At 44.1% G+C, this 24629-nt stretch overlaps 1 protein-coding gene across 1 annotated transcript in view; it reads right to left on the bottom strand.

The window, feature by feature from the left end:
• Positions 1 to 23851, bottom strand: part of LOC106561615 (SH3 and multiple ankyrin repeat domains protein 2) — a 54082-nt gene extending 30231 nt beyond the window's left edge. The window contains exons 1-2 of the mRNA XM_082957406.1: positions 23060 to 23851; positions 18278 to 18402 (exon numbers count right to left, since the gene is read on the bottom strand). Of these exons, the coding sequence (XP_082813532.1) occupies positions 18278 to 18402; positions 23060 to 23231 (297 nt within the window). The 5' untranslated portion in view covers positions 23232 to 23851. The remainder of the gene's footprint in view (positions 1 to 18277; positions 18403 to 23059) is intronic.
• Between the last annotated feature and the right edge of the window lie 778 nt (positions 23852 to 24629).

The following is a 24629-nucleotide window of genomic DNA, read 5'->3' as shown; positions in this document are numbered from 1 at the left end:
ATTCAATAGTGAGTGTTGCAACCGAGGACAGACAATTTTTGGATGATTTTCAGCGGTCCCGTTCTGTGAGCTTGTGTGGCCTACCACTTTCCGGCTGAGCCGTTGTTGCTCATAGATGTTTTCATTTCACAATACCAGCACTTACAGTTGACCGGGGCAGCTCTAGCAGGGAAGAAATTTGATTATCTGACTTGTTGGAAAGGTGGCATCCTATGACGGAAGGTCACTGAGCTCTTCAGTAAGGTTATTCTACTGCAAACGTTTGTCTATGGAGATTGCATGGCTGTGTGTTCGATTTTATACACCTGTCAGCAATGGGTGTGGCTGAAATTGCAGTGGACATTGTATGCTCATACAATTGCTTAGAGAAAGAGATTTTGTTTAACAAGTGATATATAATTTTTTCTTGGTAGGTAGGGGTAAAGGTTGTTGGCACCCATGTTTTCAATGCCTTTCAATACCTCACCTTGTGAGGATAACAACACTGAGCATTTTCTAAAATGTTTGATGAGTTGGAGGACACACTGGGAGGGACCTTAGACCATTCCTCCATACAGAATCCTTCCAGATCCTTGATATGCTTTGTCTGCGCTTATGGACTGCCCTCTTCAATTCAAACCACAGGTTTTCAATGGGTTTTAAATCCGGAGACTGAGATGGCCATTTCAAAATGTTGATATTATTAACTATTTCCCTTCGGATTTTTATATGTGCTTGGGGTTATTGTCTTGCTGGAAAATCCACTTGCGGGCAAGTTTCAGCCTCCTGGAAGAGGCAACCAGGTTTTTGGCTAAAATATCCCGGTACTGGGTCATGATGCCGTTGACCATAACAAGGACCAGTGGAAGCAAAATAGCCCCATAACATCAAAGATCCACCACCATATTTTATAGCAGGTCCAGTGCCTTGCAAAAGTATTCACCCCCTTGTCGTTTTTTTCCTATTATGTTGCATTACAACCTGTAACTTAAATGGATTTTTATTTGGATTTCATGTAATGGACATGCACAAAATAGTCCAAATTGGTGAAGTGAAATGAAAAAAATTACTTGTTAAAAAAAAATTACCAAAAATTTAAAACGGAAAAGAGGTGCCTGCATATGTATTAACCCCCTTTGCTATGAAGCCCCTAAATAAGATCTGGTGCAACCAATTACCTTCAGAAGTCACATAATTAGTTAAATAAAGTCCACCTGTGTGCAATCTAAGTGTCACATGATCTGTCACATGATCTCAGTAGGCCCCAGAGTCTGCAGCACCACTAAGCAAGGGACACCACCAAGAAAGCAGCACTATGAAGACCAAGGAGCTCTCCAAACAGATCAGGGACAAAGCTGTGGAGAAGTACAGATCAGGGTTGGGTTATGAAAAAATATCAGAAGCTTTGAACATCCCACGGAGCACCATGAAATCCATTATAGATTTTTTTTAAGAATATTGCACCACAACAAACCTGTCAAGACAGGGCCGCCCACCAAAACTCACAGACCAGGCAAGGAGGGCATTAATCAGAGGGGCAACAAGGAGACCAAAGATAACCCTGAAGGAGCTGCAAAGCTCCACAGCGGAGATTGGAGTAATTGTCCATAGGACCACTTTAAGCCGTACACTCCACAGAGCTGGGCTTTACGGAAGAGTGGCCAGAAAAAAATAAACAAACATGGAGACTTCCCAAACAAATGGAAGAAGGTACTCTGGTCAGATGAGACTAGAATTGAGCTTTTTGGCCATTAAGGAAAACGTTATGTCTGGCACAAACCCAACACTTCTCATCACCCCGAGAACAACATCCCCACAGTGAAGCATGGTGGTGGCAGCATCATGCTGTGGGATATTTTTCATCGGCAGGGACTGGGAAACTGGTCAGAATTGAAGGAATGATGGATTGAGCTAAATACAGGGAAATTCTTGAGGGAAACCTGTTTCAGTCTTCCAGAGATTTGAGACTGGGACGGAGGTTCACCTTCCAGGAGGACAACGACCCTAAGCATACTGCTAAAGCAACACTCGAGTGGTTCAAGGGGAAACATTTAAATGTCTTGGAATGGCCTAGTCAAAGCCCAGACCTCAATCCAATAGAGAATATGTGGTATGACTTAAAGATTGCTGTACACCAGCGGAACCCATCCAACTTGAAGGAGCTGGAGCAGTTTTGCCTTGAAGAATGGGCAACAATCCCAGTGGCTAGATGTGCCAACCTTATAGAGGCATACCCCAAGAGACTTGCAGCTGTAATTGCTGCAAAAGGTGGCTCTACAAAATATTGAACTTGGGGGGGTGAATAGTTATGCATGCTCAAGTTTTCTGTTTTTTTGTCTTATTTCTTGTTTGTTTCACAATAAAAAATATTTTGCTTATTCAAAGTGGTAGGCATGTTGTGTAAATCAAATGATACAATTTTAATTCCAGGTTGTAAGGCAACAAAATAGGAAAAATGCCAAGGAGGTGAATACTTTCGCAAGCCACTGTATGGGGTTATTTTTGTGCCAAAGCACTGCTTTTGCCCAGGGCCGGATTACCGAACGTTGTTTTTGGAGATCGGGGGGCATATGATAACAAAATATGAATATTATCTCAGTCTCATGGCAAAATGTGTAGAATAGCAGGAAATTAGCTTTAAAACTGTAAAATCTTCTCAGCCTCATGGAAAAATGTGAACAAAGGCATGAGATGAGCTATAAAACAGCACTATTTTTTCCCCTGCCCCATGGCAAAAAGACAAGCAATGTTATATAATGACTGTATGTGTCTGTGTATGTGTGTGTCAAATAAATTAAAATGTTATTGGTCACATACACGTGATTAGCAGATGTTATTGCGGGTGTAGCGAAATGCTTGTGCTTCTCGTTCCGACAGTGCAGTAATATCTAACGAGTAGTATCTAACAATTCCCCAACAACTACCTAATACACTCAAATCTAAGTAAAGGAATGGAATTAAGAATATATAAATATATGGATGACCAATGTCAGAGCGGCATAGACTGAGATACAATAGATGGTATAGAATACAGTACACACATATATATTAGTGTGTGTGTGCAGATGTGTGTGTGTGTACAGTGCATTCGGAAAGTATTCAGACCCCTTGACTTTTTCCACATTTTGATATGCTACAGCCTTACTCTAAAATTGATTAAATTAAATGTTTTCCTCATCAATCTACACATAATACCCCATAATGAAAAATTAACCAAAAAAAGAATAAGAAATACCTTATTTACAAAGTATTCAGACCCTTGACTATGAGATTCGAAATTGAGCTCAGGTACATCCTGTTTCCATTGATCATCCTTGAGATGTTTCTACAAGTTGATTGGAGTCCACCTGTGGTAAATTCTATTGATTGGACATGATTTGGAAAGGCACACACCTGTCTATATTACGTCCCACAGTTGACAGTGCATGTCAGAGCAAAAATCAAGCCATGAGGTCAAAAGAATTGTCCGTCGAGCTCTGAGACAGAATTGTGTCGAGGCACAGATCTGGGGAAGCGTAACAAAAAATGTCTGAAGCATTGAAAGTCCCCAAGAACACAATGGCCTCCATCATTCTTAAATGGAAGAAGTTTGGAACCACAAAGACTCTTCCTAGAGCTGGCAGCCCGGCCAAACTGAGCAATCGGGGGAGAAGGGCCTTGGTCAGTGAGGTGACCAAGAACCCGATGGTCATTCTGGAGGATCTCCAGAGTTCCTCTGTGGAGATGGGAGAACCTTCCAGAAGGACAACCATCGCTGCAGCATTCCACCAATCAGGCCTTTATTGTAGAGTTGCTAGACAGAAGCCACTCCTCAGTAAAAGGCACATGACAGCCCACTTGGAGTTTGCCAAAAGGCATCTAAAGGACTCTCAGACCATGAGAAACAAGATTCTCTGGTCTGATGAAATCAAGATTGAACTCTTTGTCCTGAATGCCAAGCATCATGTCTGGAGGAAACCTGGCACCATTCCTATGGTGAAGCATGGCGATGGCAGCATCATGCTGTGGGGATGTTTTTTAGCAGCAGGGACTGGGAGACTAGTCAGGATCAAGGCACAGATGAACGGAGCAAAGTACAGAGAGATCCTTGATGAAAACCTGCTCCAGAGCGCTCAGGACCTCAGACTGGGGCGAAGGTTCACCTTACAACAGGATAACGACCCTAAGCACACAGCCAAGACAACGCAGGAGTGGCTTCGGGACAAGTCTCTGAATGTCCTTGAGTGGTCCAGCCAGAGCCCGGACTTGAACCCGATCTATCATTTCTGGAGAGACTTGAAAATAGCTGTGCAGCGACGCTCTCCATCCAATCTGACAGAGTTTAAGAGGATCTGCAGAGAATAATGGGAAAAACTCCCCAAATGCAGGTGTGCCAATCTTGTAGCGTTATACCCAAGAAGACTTGAGGCTGTAATCGCTACCAAAGGTGCTTCAACAAAGTACTGAGTAATGGGTCAGGATACTTATGTAAATGTGATATTTCCGTTTTTTAAAATAAATTTGCAACAATTTCAAAAAATCTGTTTTTGCTTTACCATTGTGGGGTATTCTATGTCGATTTAATACATTTTTGAATAAGGCTGTAATGTAACAAAATGTGGAAAAACTCCAGGGGTCTAAAAACTATGCACTTCATGTGTGTGTCGAAAGGATAGGGGGGGTGGGGGCAGTATTTTCTGCTCATGCATTCTCATTTCGATGCCAAATCCACCACTAGTGTGCATGGCCAAAGAGCTCTATTTTAATGTTATCCAACAAATGTAAATGCCTGGAGTTTGCTAAATGGCATCCTTCCCAATGTGTTCTCCAACTCATAAAACATTTTAGAAAAACATTCAGTGCCATTATCCTCACAAGGTGAGGTATTGAAAGGTATTTAAAACAGGGGTGTCAATAATTTTGACCCATACTTAAACATTTTTTATTTTTATTACTTGTTAAACAAAATCGCTTTGTCTGAGCAATTGTATTATTAAAATAATATAATTTCCCCCCAAAATGTGAGCGTACAATGTAGCTCAGTATTTGAATTATTTATTTTATACAGTCATTTTTGCTCATCTATATCAAGGATGTCAATCATTTCGGACCCAACTATAAAAAGTACTCCAGAGTGACGCAGCGGTCTAAGACACTGCATCTCAGTGCTAGAGGCGTCACTACAGACACCCTGGTTTGAATCCAGGCTGTATCACAACCGGCCGTGATTGGGAGTTCCATAGGGCGGCGCACAATTGGCTCAGCGTCGTCGGGGTTTGCCCGGTGTAGGCCGTCATTGTAAATAAGAATTTGTTCTTAACTGACTTGCCTAGTTAAATAAAAGGTTAAAAAAATATTAATAATAATTGTGCACTACTTTTTGATCACAACCCGACTCTGGTCAAAAGCAGTGTACACTATAAAGAGAATAGGGTGCCATTTCAGATGCAGCCTCATTTTCACAGAGTCTTGTCTACTCTGCTCAGGGTCGCTGCTCTGTCTCACAAACTCTCGTCTACTCTGCTCAGGGTTGCTGCTCTGTCTCACAGAGTCTTGTCTGCTCGCTGCTCTGTCTCAGAGGTTCTGACCCAATCCATCCAGTGAAAAAAAGGAAAACACCAATGTTTCGCATCCTACATCATAGTAGCCCAGTACATCTCAGTGATGTGAAATACAGACAGCAACGAATGCAGCGAGTGATTTACCAGGGAGGGAGGGAAGGAGGTTGTGTGCCTGTGTCTACAAGGCCCTTTCATAGTTCGGAAATAGGATTTTGTGTCACTTCTGGTTATATCCAGCAGAATTAACATGTGCAATTTACTAAAAGGGTGTGCACCCACTTGCATAGTGACACACACACACACACACACACACACACACACACACACACACACACACACACACACACACACACACACACACACACACACACACACACACACACACACACACACACACACACACACACACACACACACACACACACACACATTATATAACATTGAATGTCTATGTTCGGCGGCCCAAGCATTACATAACACTGCTCAGTGAACCAGGAGACCCTTGGGCACCTCTGACCAGTCCACAGAGATAAAGAGATGAGCCATTTAATAACACTAAAAAGAAAAAAAAAGATTCTGTCCCCAGACTCCCTAAAATTCCTAATTCTGTGAGAAAAACAAACCAATCAATACACAGACAATTAAAGGAAGGACAGAGACAGACATCCAGATTCAGCCTTTAACCAGTATGTACAAGAGACAACAATAATGATTTATTGCTTCCTTGATTCATCCACTTCACTGGATGAAATGCACGAAAACTACACACACCAAAACAAGAAGCACATACTACACACACTCAAAGAGTCACATGACACACTAAAATATGTATTCGAATCATGGGCAAAAAGCCTTCTGAGACACAGCATTTTTACCTGGTCAGCTCAGGGATTTTACCTTGTCAGCTCGGTTACTGGCCCAACGCTCTAACCACTAGGCTACTGGTCAATAATAGTGCACTACGTAGGGAATGGGATGCCATTCGGCACCACCAAGTGTTTTCTTCCCTCTTGGACAGGGATGTTATCGCGTAAGAGGGAAAAGGCCAGTGGCTGGCAATCAATGGAGTAAAGACTGTCTCACTGTGGTTTCACTGAGCCACTTCAGAGAGGGAGGGTTAACAGAGGCCAATCACCCACAGTCCCATTGCAATTCCATGATCAAATGCAATCTCCTCGCTAGCTATTCTGCTCTTCAGTCTTCAGGGCAGGTGGAACCCTTTTGAGTAGTCTAATTACCAAGTACACAGAGGAGCTGCTGGATGAGATGACCCATCTATCGTTCTTCCCTTTTACAGCCTTTTCTGGGTGGCCTGAATTGGAACCGCTTCAGCACAAAGCCCATGTATTAAGAGTAGTGGTATCATACGTTAGGCATACGCAGATGAAACACTATTGAAGAGAGGGATCCCCACACACTGATGACATTCAAGAGAGAGATAAACCACAGGAGATACTATGTGATGTCATGGTTGAAGAGTAAGCATATGAAAAGTATATAAGAAAAATGTCAAGAAACACAATCAATGTATATATCAAAAAACATCTGATTTGATGTGTTACTGTATGTTATAAACCAATGGTATTCCAAAGAGCTGAAATGTAAACACTACAAGCCATTATATACTGTATCCCACGCTGTGGTGTAATCAGAGTACATTTGAGATGACCTTGAAGTGAATGCCACATTTAGCTAATCAGCTAATTTAGGAATAGCAATAGTATAGAGGTTGTATTATACAGTTGGCAATATAATATATTAATAACACAATAAAGCACATTTTCTGTCTTGGGACACACAGCTACATAGCTCACACCTCCGTCACCCCAGCCACTTGCTGACGTTTTCACACACGTTTATATTAGAGTAGGCAGACCGTCAGCGACAGACAAAGAGGGTGCTGCTGGGAAATCTCTTACAGCTGTCTTCCTCCCTTTCATCCATCCCAGCGAGCTTAGGGACACAATGTGAAGCTGGTTGCTAGGTGACCACTGAGCCGTATTACGACATGCGTGAGCCCTGGACATCCAGCAGCATGTGCGATGAACCAACAGGTCCCCACCATGGCTAATGAGATTGTATTTACAAGAATCCCCATTAGCCAGTGAATGGGAAGTATAATGATTCTACTGTCTATTCATTGGGTAATAATGGGGATTCTTGTAAATACATTGTCCTTTTTTTCAGACTCAACATCCCATGTTGTCCCTTCAGGGAGAATAGGGCCATTGTAACACTGAACAAGGTCATCAGTTCAAAGCCTGGATTGAATTATTTACTACAATATCGACAAATAAACAATTAAGAGACAGTTAAGCCTGTTAGTACATTGCTACCGTACGTATCCACACAATTTACTTTCCTCCTATCCTCAAAGTAGGTTACACCACCAAGCAGAGTTCTTTATTTTAGTGACAGGTTGTGTTGTTATTAGGCCATGAGGTAGCTCCAAGGCATGCTCTGCAGTGTCTCTTGGCGGCCGTCCACACAGAACAACTCACTGTCTATGAGATAGTCACAGAGATGAGTAGAACAACTCACTCTCTATGAGATAGTCACAGAGATGAGCAGAACAACTCACTGTCCATGAGATAGTCACAGAGATGAGCAGAACAACTCACTGTCCATGAGATAGTCACAGAGATGAGCAGAACAACTCACTGTCTATGAGATAGTCACAGAGATGAGCAGAACAACTCATTGTCTATGAGATAGTCACAGAGATGAGCAGAACAACTCACTGTCTATGAGATAGTCACAGACATGAGCAGAACAACTCACTGTCCATGAGATAGTCAAAGAGATGAGCAGAACAACTCACTGTCTATGAGATAGTCACAGAGATGAGCAGAACAACTCACTGTCCATGAGATAGTCACAGAGATGAGCAGAACAACTCACTGTCCATGAGATAGTCACAGAGATGAGCAGAGCACTGCAGTAAGGACTGGCGAGGGCAGGCTTAGTCCAACATCAATACAAGCTCCACAGTACCAGGCAAAGAGAGAGAAGGGTGTTTGGAAACAACAGTCATTGATGAGAGGGCAGCACTAGTTTAAATATACCTATCAGTTGCAATGAAGCTTTGATTCTTTCTCCTATAGCAACATTTCTTACCTAGTGATGGGGGGGGGTCTATATAGAAGAGTATTGCAGTATTATTTTTGATGATATCATTTATTGTATGACTCTGAGTAGCGATTCTCTCCAACAACAATTTTTTTGTTAAAGTTATCCAGCGCTAGTCAGCTCTTCCTGTACCAAAATTCTAGCTCGTTCTCCATGTTCTTCTCTAGCTCGTTCTCCATGTTCTTCTCTAGCTCGTTCTCCATGTTCTTCTCTAGCTCGTTCTCCATGTTCTTCTCTAGCTCGTTCTCCATGTTCTTCTCTAGCTTGTTCTCCATGTTCTTCTCTAGCTCGTTCTCCATGTTCTTCTCTAGCTCGTTCTCCATGTTCTTCTCTAGCTCGTTCTCCATGTTCTTCTCTAGCTCGTTCTCCATGTTCTTCTCTAGCTCGTTCTCCATGTTCTTCTCTAGCTCGTTCTCCATGTTCTTCTCTAGCTCGTTCTCCATGTTCTTTTTCAATAGTGAGCCAACATGTTTTCAGCACTTTTAAATCCACAAATGATCAAAACTCGTTTTCTCATGCGCTCTCTTGTCCCACTGCAGCGAATCCCAATAACATCACAGTATAGAAACTACAATACATATCATATCAGCACCTAAGTATTGTGTTAATATCGTATCGTGAGGTGCCTGGCAATCCCCAGCCCTAGTCCTCATAGACCACACTGACAAATGTTTTGGCTCGCACCTTCCTCAATGCGTTTGTGGTCACAGTACCACACCAGTGCTCTGTATGTAGAACAAACCCAGACTGTGACAAACTGGCTCCGCTGGAGGACAACGACTTAGGAGAGTGCTGACATCTATGATGTAGGGCAGCATCGCACCTTGCCAGTTCATCACACACACACACATAAAACAGAATGAAAAACACGCACACGCTGCACTTACACACTGAAAATATGTTTCTTCTCCACACACACACACACACACACACACACACACACACACACACACACACACACACACACACACACACACACCTTCACCCACCTCCCACATACATACACACCTTCACCCACACACCTTCACCCACACACACACATTGCCCTTTCACACTGGAATCTGTTCCTGTGAGGAACATAACATCAGTGCTAAACATATGCTTGATTATAGGTTATTTCAAGCAGCTGCTGTTGTTCTCTGTGAAAGGACAGGAAGCTACACAGACAGATAAGAGAATTAGACGTCCACTGCTAAGAGATTCTGTATTGTTGGCAGGATACACTGAGGCTGCTGCATCCCAAACTGCCCCGTGTTCCATATCCCTATACAGGGCATTATTTTTCAACAGGGCCCATTCATGGTAGGTTACTATTTCCTTAGCTATTAGGGGAAAGGGGACTAGGTTTCCCCCTTTCCCTATACAACTGACTAGGTATCCCCCTTTCCCTATACAACTGACTAGGTATCCCCCTTTCCCTATACAACTGACTAGGTATCCCCTTTTCCCTATACAACTGACTAGGTATCCCCCTTTCCCTATACAACTGACTAGGTATCCCCCTTTCCCTATACAACTGACTAGGTACCCCTTTCCCTATACAACTGACTAGGTACCCCCCTTTCCCTATACAACTGACTAGGTATCCCCCTTTCCCTATACAGGTCAGTATAGGAAAGGGGGATACCTAGTCAGTTGTATAGGGAAAGGGGGGTACCTAGTCAGTTGTATAGGGAAAGGGGGATACCTAGTCAGTTCTACAACTGAATGCATTCAACTGAAATGTGTCTTCCGCATTTAACCCAACCCCTCTGAATCAGAGTGTGTTTTCGAAAGGTTGCCTTAAATCAACATCCATGTCTTCTTTGCCCTTGCTCAGGGGCAGAACGACAGATTTTTACCTTGTCAGGGGATTCGATCCAGCAACCTTTCGGTTACTGGCCCAACGCTCCTACCCGCCAGGCTACCTGCCGCCCCCCAGGCTACCTATACTTTCAATTGGTTAAATTGGAGCCTGAATACATTGTATTGTGTATGTAAGATACAGAATATGTGGAGGTCCGTTTGGCCATGGCCATTCAGACCAGCAATATTGTCATATTATATCCACTACCAGAGCCATGCATACATATTTATGTCAATACACATCTACTAAGTACATTAACAAACCATATCACAACCTGCTATGTGACCCTAAGGGCTTCCTACAAGCTGCTATGTGACCCTAAGAGCTTCCTACAACCTGCTATGTGACCCTAAGAGCATCCTACAACCTGCTATGTGACCCTAAGAGCTTCCTATAACCTGCTATGTGACCCTAAGAGCTTCCTACAACCTGCTATGTGACCCTAAGAGCTTCCTACAACCTGCTATGTGACCCTAAGAGCTTCCTACAACCTGCTATGTGACCCTAAGAGCTTCCTACAACCTGCTATGTGACCCTAACATGCTGACCACACCGCTCGCGTAGCGTGCATGCTCGTTGCAAAATAAATGTACACATAGATGTTATTCAATCATTGCACCCACACTGCTTGCGAGCGTCTGTGTTGCTAGGCGCTAAAATAGAAGTCAGTTCTACTTGGGACGCTGAACGCAGTGCAAGTCCTGCCTCTCCCATCTTCTCATTGGTTTATATCCACGTGGGTGATTGAAAGATGAACCGAGGTCAGTCGGGCGTGGTAATACACCTTATTATGAAAGTTAGTTGCCAATCGCCATATAAAGACCAAAGAAGAAAAAGCCTGGAAGAAGGAGAGATGACTAGAAATTATTCGGTTGACCGTTTTTCTGTGTGGATTAATTGTCGGAGTAGAGGACCTTGTGCATTTCAGGTAAAATAACACCTCAACGTTTATCTCCCAGGACAAATTAGCTAGCAACAGCAAGCTAGCTAAATAGGACAAATTAGCTAGCAACAGCAAGCTAGCTAAATAGGACAAATTAGCTAGCAAATGCAAGCTAGCTAGCTAAATTGCCATAAATGTTTAATGCTTTCTGACCTGTCCCCAAATTAATATAATTGGTTCAGAGTTTGTTTTGATATTTCAACCTAAGTGTCGTGACCACGCTTGGTGTTCGGGGACAAAATCAATTTGCGCACGATGGCGCATGCGCGCGTCTGGTCTGGGCATGGTGTAAGGGCTTCCCATGTCCATTAATCTACAGCAGTGCATCAGTAATTCGTTCAGCAATCAGCATTCGCCTAAATACATACAGCCACTTCATTTTTACTGCTGTGTGTGTACCTCCTGGACAGGTTTGTGTTTATGCAGACTGAAAGCTCATTTGGACCAAATGCTGAATAATTCCATGAGCATAGAAGAAGAGCTAACACAAGCTCGCTACAGAACTCTACTTACAGGGCTTTGACAAAACGCAGTGCTGTCTGAGTGTATCTGCAAAGACAACGGAGAGAAAAAGTACAACCAGGAGAGGAAAGTATGGGGAGACGTAAGAGAGGAGATGCAGTATCCTGAATGGTTTGTATTCCATATATATATATATATATATATATATATATATATATATATAAAATCAGCAGCATGTGGTGTGGATAATTTCTTCCCAGAATGCAGCCACGCTATGGTGCTAAAGTAAACCAACAAGTTGTAATACAGAGCATCTGCACTTCAGCACCAACGAAGCAGACAGCAACATAATGTGAATCAGAATTCTGAACTTCAGCACCACATGAGTGGAAAACATCTACAACTTGGTATTGGTATTTTATTAGGTTCCCCATTAGCTGTTGCGAAAACAGCAACTACAGTACTCTTCCTGGGGTCCACAAAAAAACATGAAACATGACATAATACAGAACATTAACAGACAAGAACAGCTCAAAGACAGAACTACTGTCAAAGAGGATACTGGTGGATCATCACAATAACCTGGGATAAAGACAACAGGTTATTGGGCTATATGCCTAGAACAACCAATTACATATCAGGTTATTGGGCTATATGCCTGGAACAACCAATTACATATCAGGTTATTGGGCTATATGCCTGGAACAACCAATTACATATCATTGTTCTGCTTCTTTAGAGGACGTCCTGGCTGGCTCACATCTGTAATAAAAGGAGCTGACAGAACCAGCGCTACCAGAACCAGAGTTGACAGAACCTTGAGTTGACAGAACCTTGAGCTGACAGAACCAGAGCTGACAGAACCAGAGCTGACAGAACCAGAGTTGACAGAACCTTGAGCTGACAGAACCTTGAGCTGACAGAACCAGAGCTGACAGAACCAGAGTTGACAGAACCTTGAGCTGACAGAACCTTGAGCTGACAGAACCAGAGCTGACAGAACCAGAGTTGACAGAACCAGAGTTGACAGAACCTTGAGCTGACAGAACCAGAGCTGACAGAACCAGAGTTGACAGAACCTTGAGCTGACAGAACCTTGAGCTGACAGAACCAGAGCTGACAGAACCAGAGTTGACAGAACCAGAGCTGACAGAACCAGAGGCCACCCAAAGAAAACAACACGGCAGGGAATAGGCTCCAGCTAGCTCACTGCTAACAGTGAAAATAACAAGAGATAGTAACATCACTACTAACAGTGAAAATAACAAGAGATAGTAACATCACTGCTAACAGTGAAAATAACAAGAGATAGTAACATCACTGCTAACAGTGAAAATAACAAGAGATAGTAACACATCACTACTAACAGTGAAAAGAACAAGAGATAGTAACATCACTACTAACAGTGAAAAGAACAAGAGATAGTAACATCACTACTAACAGTGAAAATAACAAGAGATAGTAACACATCACTACTAACAGTGAAAATAACAAGAGATAGTAACATCACTACTAACAGTGAAAATAACAAGAGATAGTAACATCACTACTAACAGTGAAAATAACAAGAGATAGTAACACATCACTGCTAACAGTGAAAATAACAAGAGATAGTAACATCACTGCTAACAGTGAAAATAACAAGAGATAGTAACATCACTGAAAAGAACAAGAGGTATGATGACAGGTGATAAACATTCCCCTATATCCCCAGAGAAACACTCTCTCTCCCTGATGACAGGTGATAAACATTCCCCTATATCCCCAGAGAAACACTCTCTCTCCCTGATGACAGGTGATAAACATTCCCCTATATCCCCAGAGAAACACCCTCTCTCCCTGATGACAGGTGATAAACATTCCCCTATATACCCAGAGAAGCACCCTCTCTCCCTGATGACAGGTGATAAACATTCCCCTATATCCCCAGAGAAACACTCTCTCTCCCTGATGACAGGTGATAAACATTCCCCTATATACCCAGAGAAACACTCTCTCTCCCTGATGACAGGTGATAAACATTCCCCTATATCCCCAGAGAAACACCCTCTCTCCCTGATGACAGGTGATAAACATTCCCCTATATCCCCAGAGAAACACTCTCTCTCCCTGATGACAGGTGATAAACATTCCCCTATATCCCCAGAGAAGCACCCTCTCTCCCTGATGACAGGTGATAAACATTCCCCTATATCCCCAGAGAAACATCCTCTCTCCCTGATGACAGGTGATAAACATTCCCCTATATCCCCAGAGAAACACTCTCTCTCCCTGATGACAGGTGATAAACATTCCCCTATATCCCCAGAGAAACACTCTCTCTCCCTGATGACAGGTGATAAACATTCCCCTATATCCCCAGAGAAGCACCCTCTCTCCCTGATGACAGGTGATAAACATTCCCCTATATCCCCAGAGAAACATCCTCTCTCCCTGATGACAGGTGATAAACATTCCCCTATATCCCCAGAGAAACACTCTCTCTCCCTGATGACAGGTGATAAACATTCCCCTATATCCCCAGAGAAACACTCTCTCTCCCTGATGACAGGTGATAAACATTCCCCTATATACCCAGAGAAACACCCTCTCTCCCTGATGACAGGTGATAAACATTCCCCTATATCCCCAGAGAAGCACCCTCTCTCCCTGATGACAGGTGATAAACATTCCCCTATATCCCCAGAGAAACATCCTCTCTCCCTGATGACAGGTGATAAACATTCCCCTATATACCCAGAGAAACACCCTCTCTCCCTGATGACAGGTGATAAACATTCCCCTATATCCCCAGAGAAACATCCTCTCTCCCTGATGACAGGTGATAAACATTCCCCTATATCCCCAGAGAAACACTCTCTCTCCCTGATGACAGGTGATAAACATTCCCCTATATCCCCAGAGAAACATCCTCTCTCCCTGATGACAGGTGATAAACATTCCCCTATATCCCCAGAGAAACATCCTCTCTCCCTGATGACAGGTGATAAACATTCCCCTATATACCCAGAGAAGCACCCTCTCTCCCTGATGACAGGTGATAAACATTCCCCTATATCCCCAGAGAAGCACCCTCTCTCCCTGATGACAGGTGATAAACATTCCCCTATATACCCAGAGAAGCACCCTCTCTCCCTGATGACAGGTGATAAACATTCCCCTATATACCCAGAGAAGCACCCTCTCTCCCTGATGACAGGTGATAAACATTCCCCTATATACCCAGAGAAGCACCCTCTCTCCCTGATGACAGGTGATAAACATTCCCCTATATCCCCAGAGAAGCACCCTCTCTCCCTGATGACAGGTGATAAACATTCCCCTATATCCCCAGAGAAACATCCTCTCTCCCTGATGACAGGTGATAAACATTCCCCTATATCCCCAGAGAAACACTCTCTCTCCCTGATGACAGGTGATAAACATTCCCCTATATCCCCAGAGAAACATCCTCTCTCCCTGATGACAGGTGATAAACATTCCCCTATATCCCCAGAGAAACATCCTCTCTCCCTGATGACAGGTGATAAACATTCCCCTATATACCCAGAGAAGCACCCTCTCTCCCTGATGACAGGTGATAAACATTCCCCTATATCCCCAGAGAAGCACCCTCTCTCCCTGATGACAGGTGATAAACATTCCCCTATATACCCAGAGAAGCACCCTCTCTCCCTGATGACAGGTGATAAACATTCCCCTATATACCCAGAGAAGCACCCTCTCTCCCTGATGACAGGTGATAAACATTCCCCTATATACCCAGAGAAGCACCCTCTCTCCCTGATGACAGGTGATAAACATTCCCCTATATCCCCAGAGAAGCACCCTCTCTCCCTGATGACAGGTGATAAACATTCCCCTATATCCCCAGAGAAGCACCCTCTCTCCCTGATGACAGGTGATAAACATTCCCCTATATCCCCAGAGAAGCACCCTCTCTCCCTGATGACAGGTGATAAACATTCCCCTATATCCCCAGAGAAGCACCCTCTCTCCCTGATGACAGGTGATAAACATTCCCCTATATCCCCAGAGAAGCACCCTCTCTCCCTGATGACAGGTGATAAACATTCCCCTATATCCCCAGAGAAGCACCCTCTCTCCCTGATGACAGGTGATAAACATTCCCCTATATCCCCAGAGAAGCACCCTCTCTCCCTGATGACAGGTGATAAACATTCCCCTATATCCCCAGAGAAGCACCCTCTCTCCCTGATGACAGGTGATAAACATTCCCCTATATCCCCAGAGAAACATCCTCTCTCCCTGATGACAGGTGATAAACATTCCCCTATATCCCCAGAGAAGCACCCTCTCTCCCTGATGACAGGTGATAAACATTCCCCTATATCCCCAGAGAAACATCCTCTCTCCCTGATGACAGGTGATAAACCCTACATCCCCAAGGCCATCCACATCTCAAGCATTGAACCATTACACTGAGGGGTTTACTAACAGCCTGGAAGGTCATTGGAGGTGGTCTGTTCTGGTGGGGATGACTGAGCAGAGCAGAACAGAACACCAAACACACAAGACTAAACTGTTGATTCCCGCGATGGACTGCTTTTATTTTATTTTCTTAACAAGACTAAGGATCGGCTGGATTGCCAGGGAACACTTTCGGTCATGCCATCATTATAGTTGACAGCAACTCACTGCAGCGCTATATAATAGTTCATATGAAGTACTGTACACGCATGGTTAGTTAGATTAAATCAAATTAAGATCAAATCCTATTCTGAGGAATGATCACCAAATAGATTGTGAAGTGTGACCACTTTCCATAACTTATATAACAACGCAATAACAACTTCGAATTCAAAGGGACAATCACCTGGGACCATGTCTATCTCATCTATACAGCATTATGAAAAGTGGTAGAATGATATTAGTTTAGCTGCCACCCTTGTGCTCTCTTCTAGTTCATGTTTTGTTATTTTCCCTTTTTTGTGTTACATCATGGCCATGCTGCTCTAACAGTTGATTTTAAAAACACAAGCTGTCCACGGATTATCAGCACCTAACGAGTCCATGAACATTGTGTCAGCGTGCTGCATGAACACATAATGATTATCTACCCTCCTTTCTGTCTCATACTAAATGGCTTCAACCGATCCCTGTTGAAGTGACACTGAAGAACACTGACAGTGATGGAATCTTGGATGAGTATATAAAACACTCCCACAGCACACAGAGCGAGGCCTGAGTCTATGTTTATCATTTTGCAAACACAACCTGTTGTGGTCAAGTGTTAGACAATGAAGTAAAGAAATAAAGAATTTAGGTGAGGTGGTGCTGTACTGAAAAACGAAAGATAAATCCACAGCAAGAATAATATAAAATTTAGCAGACGCTCTTATCCAGAGCGACTAGGGTTAATTGCCTTGCTCAACAGTCTTAACAGCAAGGCTACATGTTAGCTAATACGTGTTCAAGAGGAAATCTAACCCATAGTGGCTACTGCTTGGGTTACCCTGGAATTAAACTGATAAACCGATACGCTTTGTTATGTTTTGTGAAACAATGGTGAAACTGAGATTTCAGGCTATGCTTGGGTATGAACTCAATCACCTTACAACCAAAAAGACAGATGAATGGAACTGGACAGTGTATGGAAGAGACTCTAAACACAACTCTGAGGACAATACCATATCTAAGGGGAGTAGACAGAGCTTCAGCCATAAGACGAGGTGCAGTCCAAAACCTTCATCTCTTTCCACACAGTAGCTTAGTCGTCCTTATTTCAGCAATAACAGAACGCCAATTTTTCATTAGGTCAGTGCATTATGGAACCTTCTGGAGCTTATCCAGACTTTTATAACTAATTTTGCAGAAGTTCAGTTGATTTGGAGGCTCAGACAACTATGCCATAATGTGCTGTCCTAATGATTTTCTGGGTCAAACAAAACTCCCTCGATACTAAATGGAGAAAAAAAATGAAAACTTGGCGGGACCACATTCATATACGTATTCAGACAGACCTCCCATCCGATGACGTGGATGTTGATTATGGTAACCCCACGTACCTCTCAGATTCAGAGGGGTTGAGTTAAATGCGGAAGACACATTTCAGTTGAATGCATTCAGTTGTACAACTGACTAGGTATCCCCCTTTTCCCTTTATCCTTTCCATCCAGTTTTAAACAGATCATCACAAATCCTTCATTAGCATGCTCTTCACATTGAAAAGGATTATTCCACAGCTCAAGTCCAGGAAGGAACGTGTGATTCCTCACAACCATATCGGAGAAGATCCAAGGTCCCTCCCCTAACACCCTCTTCTCCAATGATTTTGACGAGGAGAAGGAGAAGGAGGAGAAGAAGATGCAAACAATAGAGGAAAAATGTGTTGAGAAAGAGCCTCTGTTGCCTTACCTCGATGAGGAAGTCTCCGTTGCGAAGCCCCGCCCGCCATGCAACCCCTCCCTCGTCCACAGACTCCAGGTACTGCAGGGCGGGGAAGGCGGGTGTAGGGGTGAACTCCTCGATGGGCGTGTCCGCTGGAGGGGTGGGTGAGCAGGTGCAGACAACGGCCCAGGTAAAGACAGAGACAGAGAAAGGGTGAGAAAGGCAAGGTAGCAACATCACTGTCTGGGACAGTATCATTATTACACATATGTTATGAAGTTAATTCAACAACACATCACCCATGAACTTCAACACAGCAGTGTGATGTACAATAGACACCTTTGAATGTTAACGTTCAAAATTGACAGCATCAGGGAAATGGCGAACATATTTTACTGGACCACATATAATGAAGATGTTGCCAACTGTGTTGCATACACATGTACATGGAAGATACATGCAAATACAGTGCATTCGGAAAGTATTCAAACCCCTTGACTTTTTCCACATTTTGTTACGTTACAGCCTTATTCTATAATGGATTAAATTGTTTTTTCCCCTCATCAATCTACACACATAATGACAAAGCAAAAACAGGTTTTTAGACATTTTTGCAAATTTGTTAAAAATAAAAAATGGAAATATCACATTTACATTAGCATTCAGACCTTTTACTCAGTACTTTGTTGAAGCACCTTTGGCAGCAATTACAGCCTTGAGTCTTATTGGGTATGATGCTAGAAGCTTGGCACACCTGTATTTGGGGAGCTTCTCCCATTATTCTCTGCAGATACTCTCAAGCTCTGTCAGGTTGGATGGGGAGCGTCACTGCACAGCTATATTTAGGTCTCTCCAGATATGTTCGATCGGGTTCATGTCCGGGCTCTGGCTAGGCCACTTAAGGACATTCAGAGACTTATCCCGAAGCCACTTGTGCGTTGTCTTGGCTGTGTGCTTAGGGTCGTTGTCCTGTTGGAAGGTGAACCTTCGGCCTAGTCATAAAGGCCTGATTGGTGGAATGCTGCAGAGATGGGAGAACCTTCCAGAAGGACAACTCCCTGACCAAGGTCCTTCTCCCCCGATTGCTCAATTTGGCCGGGCAGCCAGATCTAGGAACAGTCTTGGTGGTTCAAAACGTCTTCCATTTAAGAATGATGGTGGCCACTGTGTTCTTGGGGACCTTCGCTGTTGCAAAAAAAAGTGGTATGGAAATAGGTTGCACTTGAGCTCAATTTCGAGTCTCATAGCAAAGGGTCTACTGTAAATACTTATGTAAATAAGGTATTCCAGTTTTTTTAATCTTTAATACATTTGCTAAAATGTAAAAAAAAAAAACTGTTTTCGCTTTGTCATTATGGGGTATTGTGTGTAGATTGAATAAGGCTGTAACTGTCAGGATTCACCTAACAGTCATGATTTGGGGCTGTACAAATTTTTGATGTATTACAATAATTGAATATGCTTACGTTATATTAATAGAAGGGGAGGGATTATAAGACCCCTCCCTCCTTACATTTATAGGGTCCTAGACTATATATTAACAATATATATATTGTGTGTGTGTGTGTGTGTGTGTGTGTGTGTGACAGAACTCTGCAGGGGAGTGAAGGAGATAAGACTAGGTAAACATTACATAATAAATCAACTTTGGGGGAAGGGGACATTTACTGCTAAGTGTTTAGCTAACAATAAAGGCCCTGTTTTGGTCCCAGGAGTAGAGGATGATGATGTAGCCAGTGACATCACCATGGCGCGACTTAGGGTTTAATAAAACCACTGGAGACCTTTTGTTGGATGCAGAACTTACTCGAAAACATGCGTGCTATGTTCCTGATTGTCAACTTCTGTCTGCAATTGCATTAATAAAGGTTTTGGAATTATTTAATTAAAGATATTGTCATAATGCTAATTTCACCAATGAGCCAATGCTGATTGTAAAGGAGGAAAGGAACAAACCCTAACATAACCTAACATAATGAAGAAAAAGTCAAGGGGTCTGAATACTTTCCGAATGTACTGTACATGCAGGAACAGAATTACAACAATGCTACGGTACCATTTGTACTTGGATGGATCATCATATGCAATGTAATTATCAGGACACTAAAAAAGCATGCATGTAGGAAAACAGAGGCCTAATCATGCTGTCTGGACAGAGTCAGAGACGGTGGCCAAGTGCTGGGGAAGGTGCTGGGCTGGGGAAGGTGCTGGGGAGGTGCTGGGCTGGGGCAGGTGCTGGGCTGGGGCAGGTGCTGGGGAAGGTGCTGGGCTGGGGCAGGTGCTGGGGAAGGTGCTGGGCTGGGGCAGGTGCTGGCCTGGGGCAGGTGCTGGGCTGGGGTAGGTGCTGGGAAAGGTGCTGGCCTGGGGAAGGTACTGGGCTGGGGCAGGTGCTGGGCTGGGGAAGGTGCTGGGAAAGGTGCTGGGCTGGAGCAGGTGCTGGGGAAGGTGCTGGGCTGGGGCAGGTGCTGGCCTGGGGCAGATGCTGGGCTGGGGTAGGTGCTGGGAAAGGTGCTGGCCTGGGGAAGGTACTGGGCTGGGGCAGGTGCTGGGCTGGGGAAGGTGCTGGGAAAGGTGCTGGGCTGGAGCAGGTGCTGGGCTGGAGCAGGTGCTGGGTAAGGTACTGGGGCAGGTGTTGGGACTGGTAGTGGGGCTGGGATGGGACAGGTGCTTGGGAGGGGTTAGGGCTGGTAGTGGGTCTGGGACTGGTAGTGGGGCTGGGATGGGACAGGTGAAAAGGGAAGGTGTTAGGGCTGGTAGTGGGTCTGGGGCTGGTAGTGGGGCTGGGATGGGACAAGTAATGGGGCAGGTGTTGGGGCTGGTAGTAGGGCTGGGATGGGACAGGTACTGGGGCAGGTGTTGGGGCTGGTAGTGGGTCTGGGGCTGGTAGTGGGGCTGGGCTGGGACAGGTGATAGGGCTGGTAGTGGGTCTGGGGCTGGAAGTGGGGCTGGGTTGGGACAGGTAGTGGGGCTGGTAGTGGGTCTGGGGCTGGTTGTGGGGCTGGGATGGGACAGATGTGGGACAGGTGTGGGGGCTGGTAGTGGGTCTGGGCTGGGGATGGTAGTGGGGCTGGGTTGGGACAGGTACTGGTGCTGGTAGTGGGTCTGGTGCTGGTAGTGGGGCTGGGCTGGGTCTGGTAGTGGGGCTGGGATGGGACAGGTGCTAGGGCAGGTTTTGGGTCTGGGGATGGTAGTGGGGCTGGGATGGGACAGGTGCTGGTAGTGGGTCTGGTGCTGGTAGTGGGGCTGGGCTGGGGCTGGTAGTGAGGATGGTAGTGGGGCTGGGATGGGACAGGTAAGGGGACAGGTGTTGGGGCTGGTAGTGGGGCTGGGATGGGACAGGTGCTGGGGCAGGTGTTGGGGCTGGGATGGGACAGGTGTGGGGCAGGTCTTGGGGCTGGTAGTTGGGCTGGGATGGGACCGGTGCTGGGGCAGGTCTTGGGGCTGGTAGTGGGGCTGGGACGGGACAGGTGCTGGGGCAGGTGTTGGGTCTAGGGCTGGTAGTGGGGCTGGGATGGGACATGTGCTGGGGCTGGTAGTGGGGCTACAGAGAGACGCATCACTAACCCCTCCACTCTGGTCCAAATAAACTCCCTGCATTGTATGGTTCATTAGTGTGTGTGTGTGTGTGTGTGTGTGTGTGTGTGTGTGTGTGTGTGTGTGTGTGTGTGTGTGTGTGTGTGTGTACGCATAGATCTGTCTAGGGGGTGTAAAACTGAACTGGCCATCTCTTCAAGCCAATAAAAGCATACAACTATCAGCAAAGCTGCATCAAAGTTAACTTTAGATGTTGCAGATTGTCACAGATGTTACAAGAATACTGTGTAGCATCTTTCTCCTGCAGAACTGGAGTAACAGCAGCTCAAACAAACCGCTGGTGACAAGTGACACTTGTAATAAATCAGCCATGTGCTTCAAGAAAACTCCACGGGCAGTTAGTCGTCTGCTCATTCAATACAGCTTACATGAATGTACATACAGTAGCTTACATGAATGTACATACAGTAGCTTACATGAATGTATATACAGTAGCTTACATGAATGTACATACAGTAGCTTACATGAATGTACATACAGTAGCTTACATGAATGTACATACAGTAGCTTACATGAATGTATATACAGTAGCTTACATGAATGTACATACAGTAGCTTACATGAATGTACACACAGTAGCTTACATGAATGTACACACAGTAGCTTAGATGAATGTACATACAGTAGCTTACATGAATGTACATACAGTAGCTTACATGAATGTATATACAGTAGCTTACATGAATGTACATACAGTAGCTTACATGAATGTATATACAGTAGCTTACATGAATGTATATACAGTAGCTTACATGAATGTATATACAGTAGCTTACATGAATGTATATTCTCTGGAGCGGAGGCACAGGCTCTGGGTATTAGATTTGAATGAACTGGATAAATAATGTCGTTGAGAGTTTGTGATGAAGAAGCTTTTTAAGTCAACAGAATATCATTAGGTGTTTGTTTATTCTAAGATCAGTCGGTTTATTATTGACTTCTATAATAAACTTATTAAGGTCACACAAAACATGACAAGGAGTAGAGATGACTACAACACAAAACAGTCACAGATATGAGATCTGTCTCCAACAGAAAAAAGTAATTTCTATTGAAGTAAGTGGGTGTACAAAGCAGCATGGGGTTGATAATAAGCAATATGAGCGTGATTCTCATCACTGACGCGACGGTGGACCGGCGATGCAACATGAACACAACAAGGGAGGTACAGACACTGACTGAGTGAGTGCGTCTCTTGGTCTGTCAGTCTCCTACCTTTCGCCCCTCGCAGCACAAACCCGAATCCCTCATTATCCTTCTTCTGTAGAACTACCGTCTTCTCGTCAATAACACAGTTGCTGTGGAGAAAATTGCGCGCAAATCGACCGTTATTATTACATCCTATCATCCTCATCATAGCCACTGCTGCTCGCCCAGAGTGCTTCATTATGACAGTTCGTCCGTTGCACAACGAATTAATTAACTATAATGAAGAGTGCTGCACGCGATGTGACAGCGACACACCGTCACCGTGAACCTCCAAAGAACGAGTCAGCCTCGGCAGAAAACGTTGCAGTTGTTGCACTGGAAAACATAAACTAACGGCAGGAGCCGGCGACAAAGCTAGGTTGTCCATCACGAGAAACATTTCCACCCAAAGAGGAAACCCACAAGCGGCAAACATGAGAGAGGAAAAAACATAGCTGGGGAAGCGAGGTCAGGGAAGGAGGGAGGGAGGTAGGGATGAGGGCACCCTATAGGGTGCAAGGCTGACTAGATGAATGAAAGAACGAATGAATGGATAAACGAATGTAGGAAATAAGCAATCATTTAATTCAATTTAATGGGAGTGACCACCCTTAGCCTATCAAAATGTTCGTTCCTCGGCCAGCAGTAAATCCTATAGGCTGTGGCGCGCGCAGCAACATCTGGATGCTGGATGACAACCGCATCATTCTTATGCTGTGGTGTCATTTCTGAAAGATGAAAAAAAGTTATATTCCTATAGACAATTTTGCAATAATGTGATTGGATTTGGCCTAATATCAATATCAACTAAACGAAACCATCAGAAAATGGAAGCATACAGTGCCAGTGCCACAAATAAAAGCATAAAATGGTGAAATGTTTTTATTTATTTTTTACTTAAAAGGAATCACTCATATTTTTCAGTAATCATTTGCTGGGTTTCAAACCCCCAAAAATCTCTAAAAGAATAGCTTACGTGAATCTTTTAAGATGCATGGCATTCTTTCAATTTAGTATGCTTGGATGCAAACAGTAGGTCAGACTAATTTTCATAAACTAGGCTACACAAGTAGACAGCATTCCAGAATTAGTATTGCATTGCAAGCCTTGGTTGGGTTCCAAGGAGGAATTTGAAGGGGAGAGCAGCAGAGGTAGCAGCAGCATGATGCTGGTGCTGGTGGTGGGATGTCTGGTTGCCATGGTAACACACTACTTTGAGCTGGTAGTCAGAATGGTGTTAGTCCTAGTATTCCAGGGACAAAGTGGACCTGCAGGTCCTCATAGTGCGACCATGTTTTGGTAGATTCTGGTGAACCGATGGTGGCCTTTGATCGAAACAGGGGGATGAGGTCACTATATATAATGATAATGATGATCAAATCAAAGTTTATTGGTCGCGTACACAGATTTCCAGAAGTTATCGCAGGTGCAGTGAAATGCTTGTGTTTCTAGCTCCAACAGTGCAGTAATACCTAGCAATACAAAACTATTATGATGATAAGGATGATGATGGAGATGATGATGACGGTGGTGATGACGATGGTGATGATGACGATATGGTGATAAGGAAGATAATTCTGATGACAGTGGTGACGAT

The sequence above is a fragment of the Salmo salar genome, chromosome 10 (genome assembly GCF_965601325.2).
Source record: "Salmo salar chromosome 10, fSalSal1, whole genome shotgun sequence".
Classification (NCBI taxonomy): domain Eukaryota; kingdom Metazoa; phylum Chordata; class Actinopteri; order Salmoniformes; family Salmonidae; genus Salmo; species Salmo salar.
This window is presented reverse-complemented; position numbering and strand designations above follow the sequence as displayed.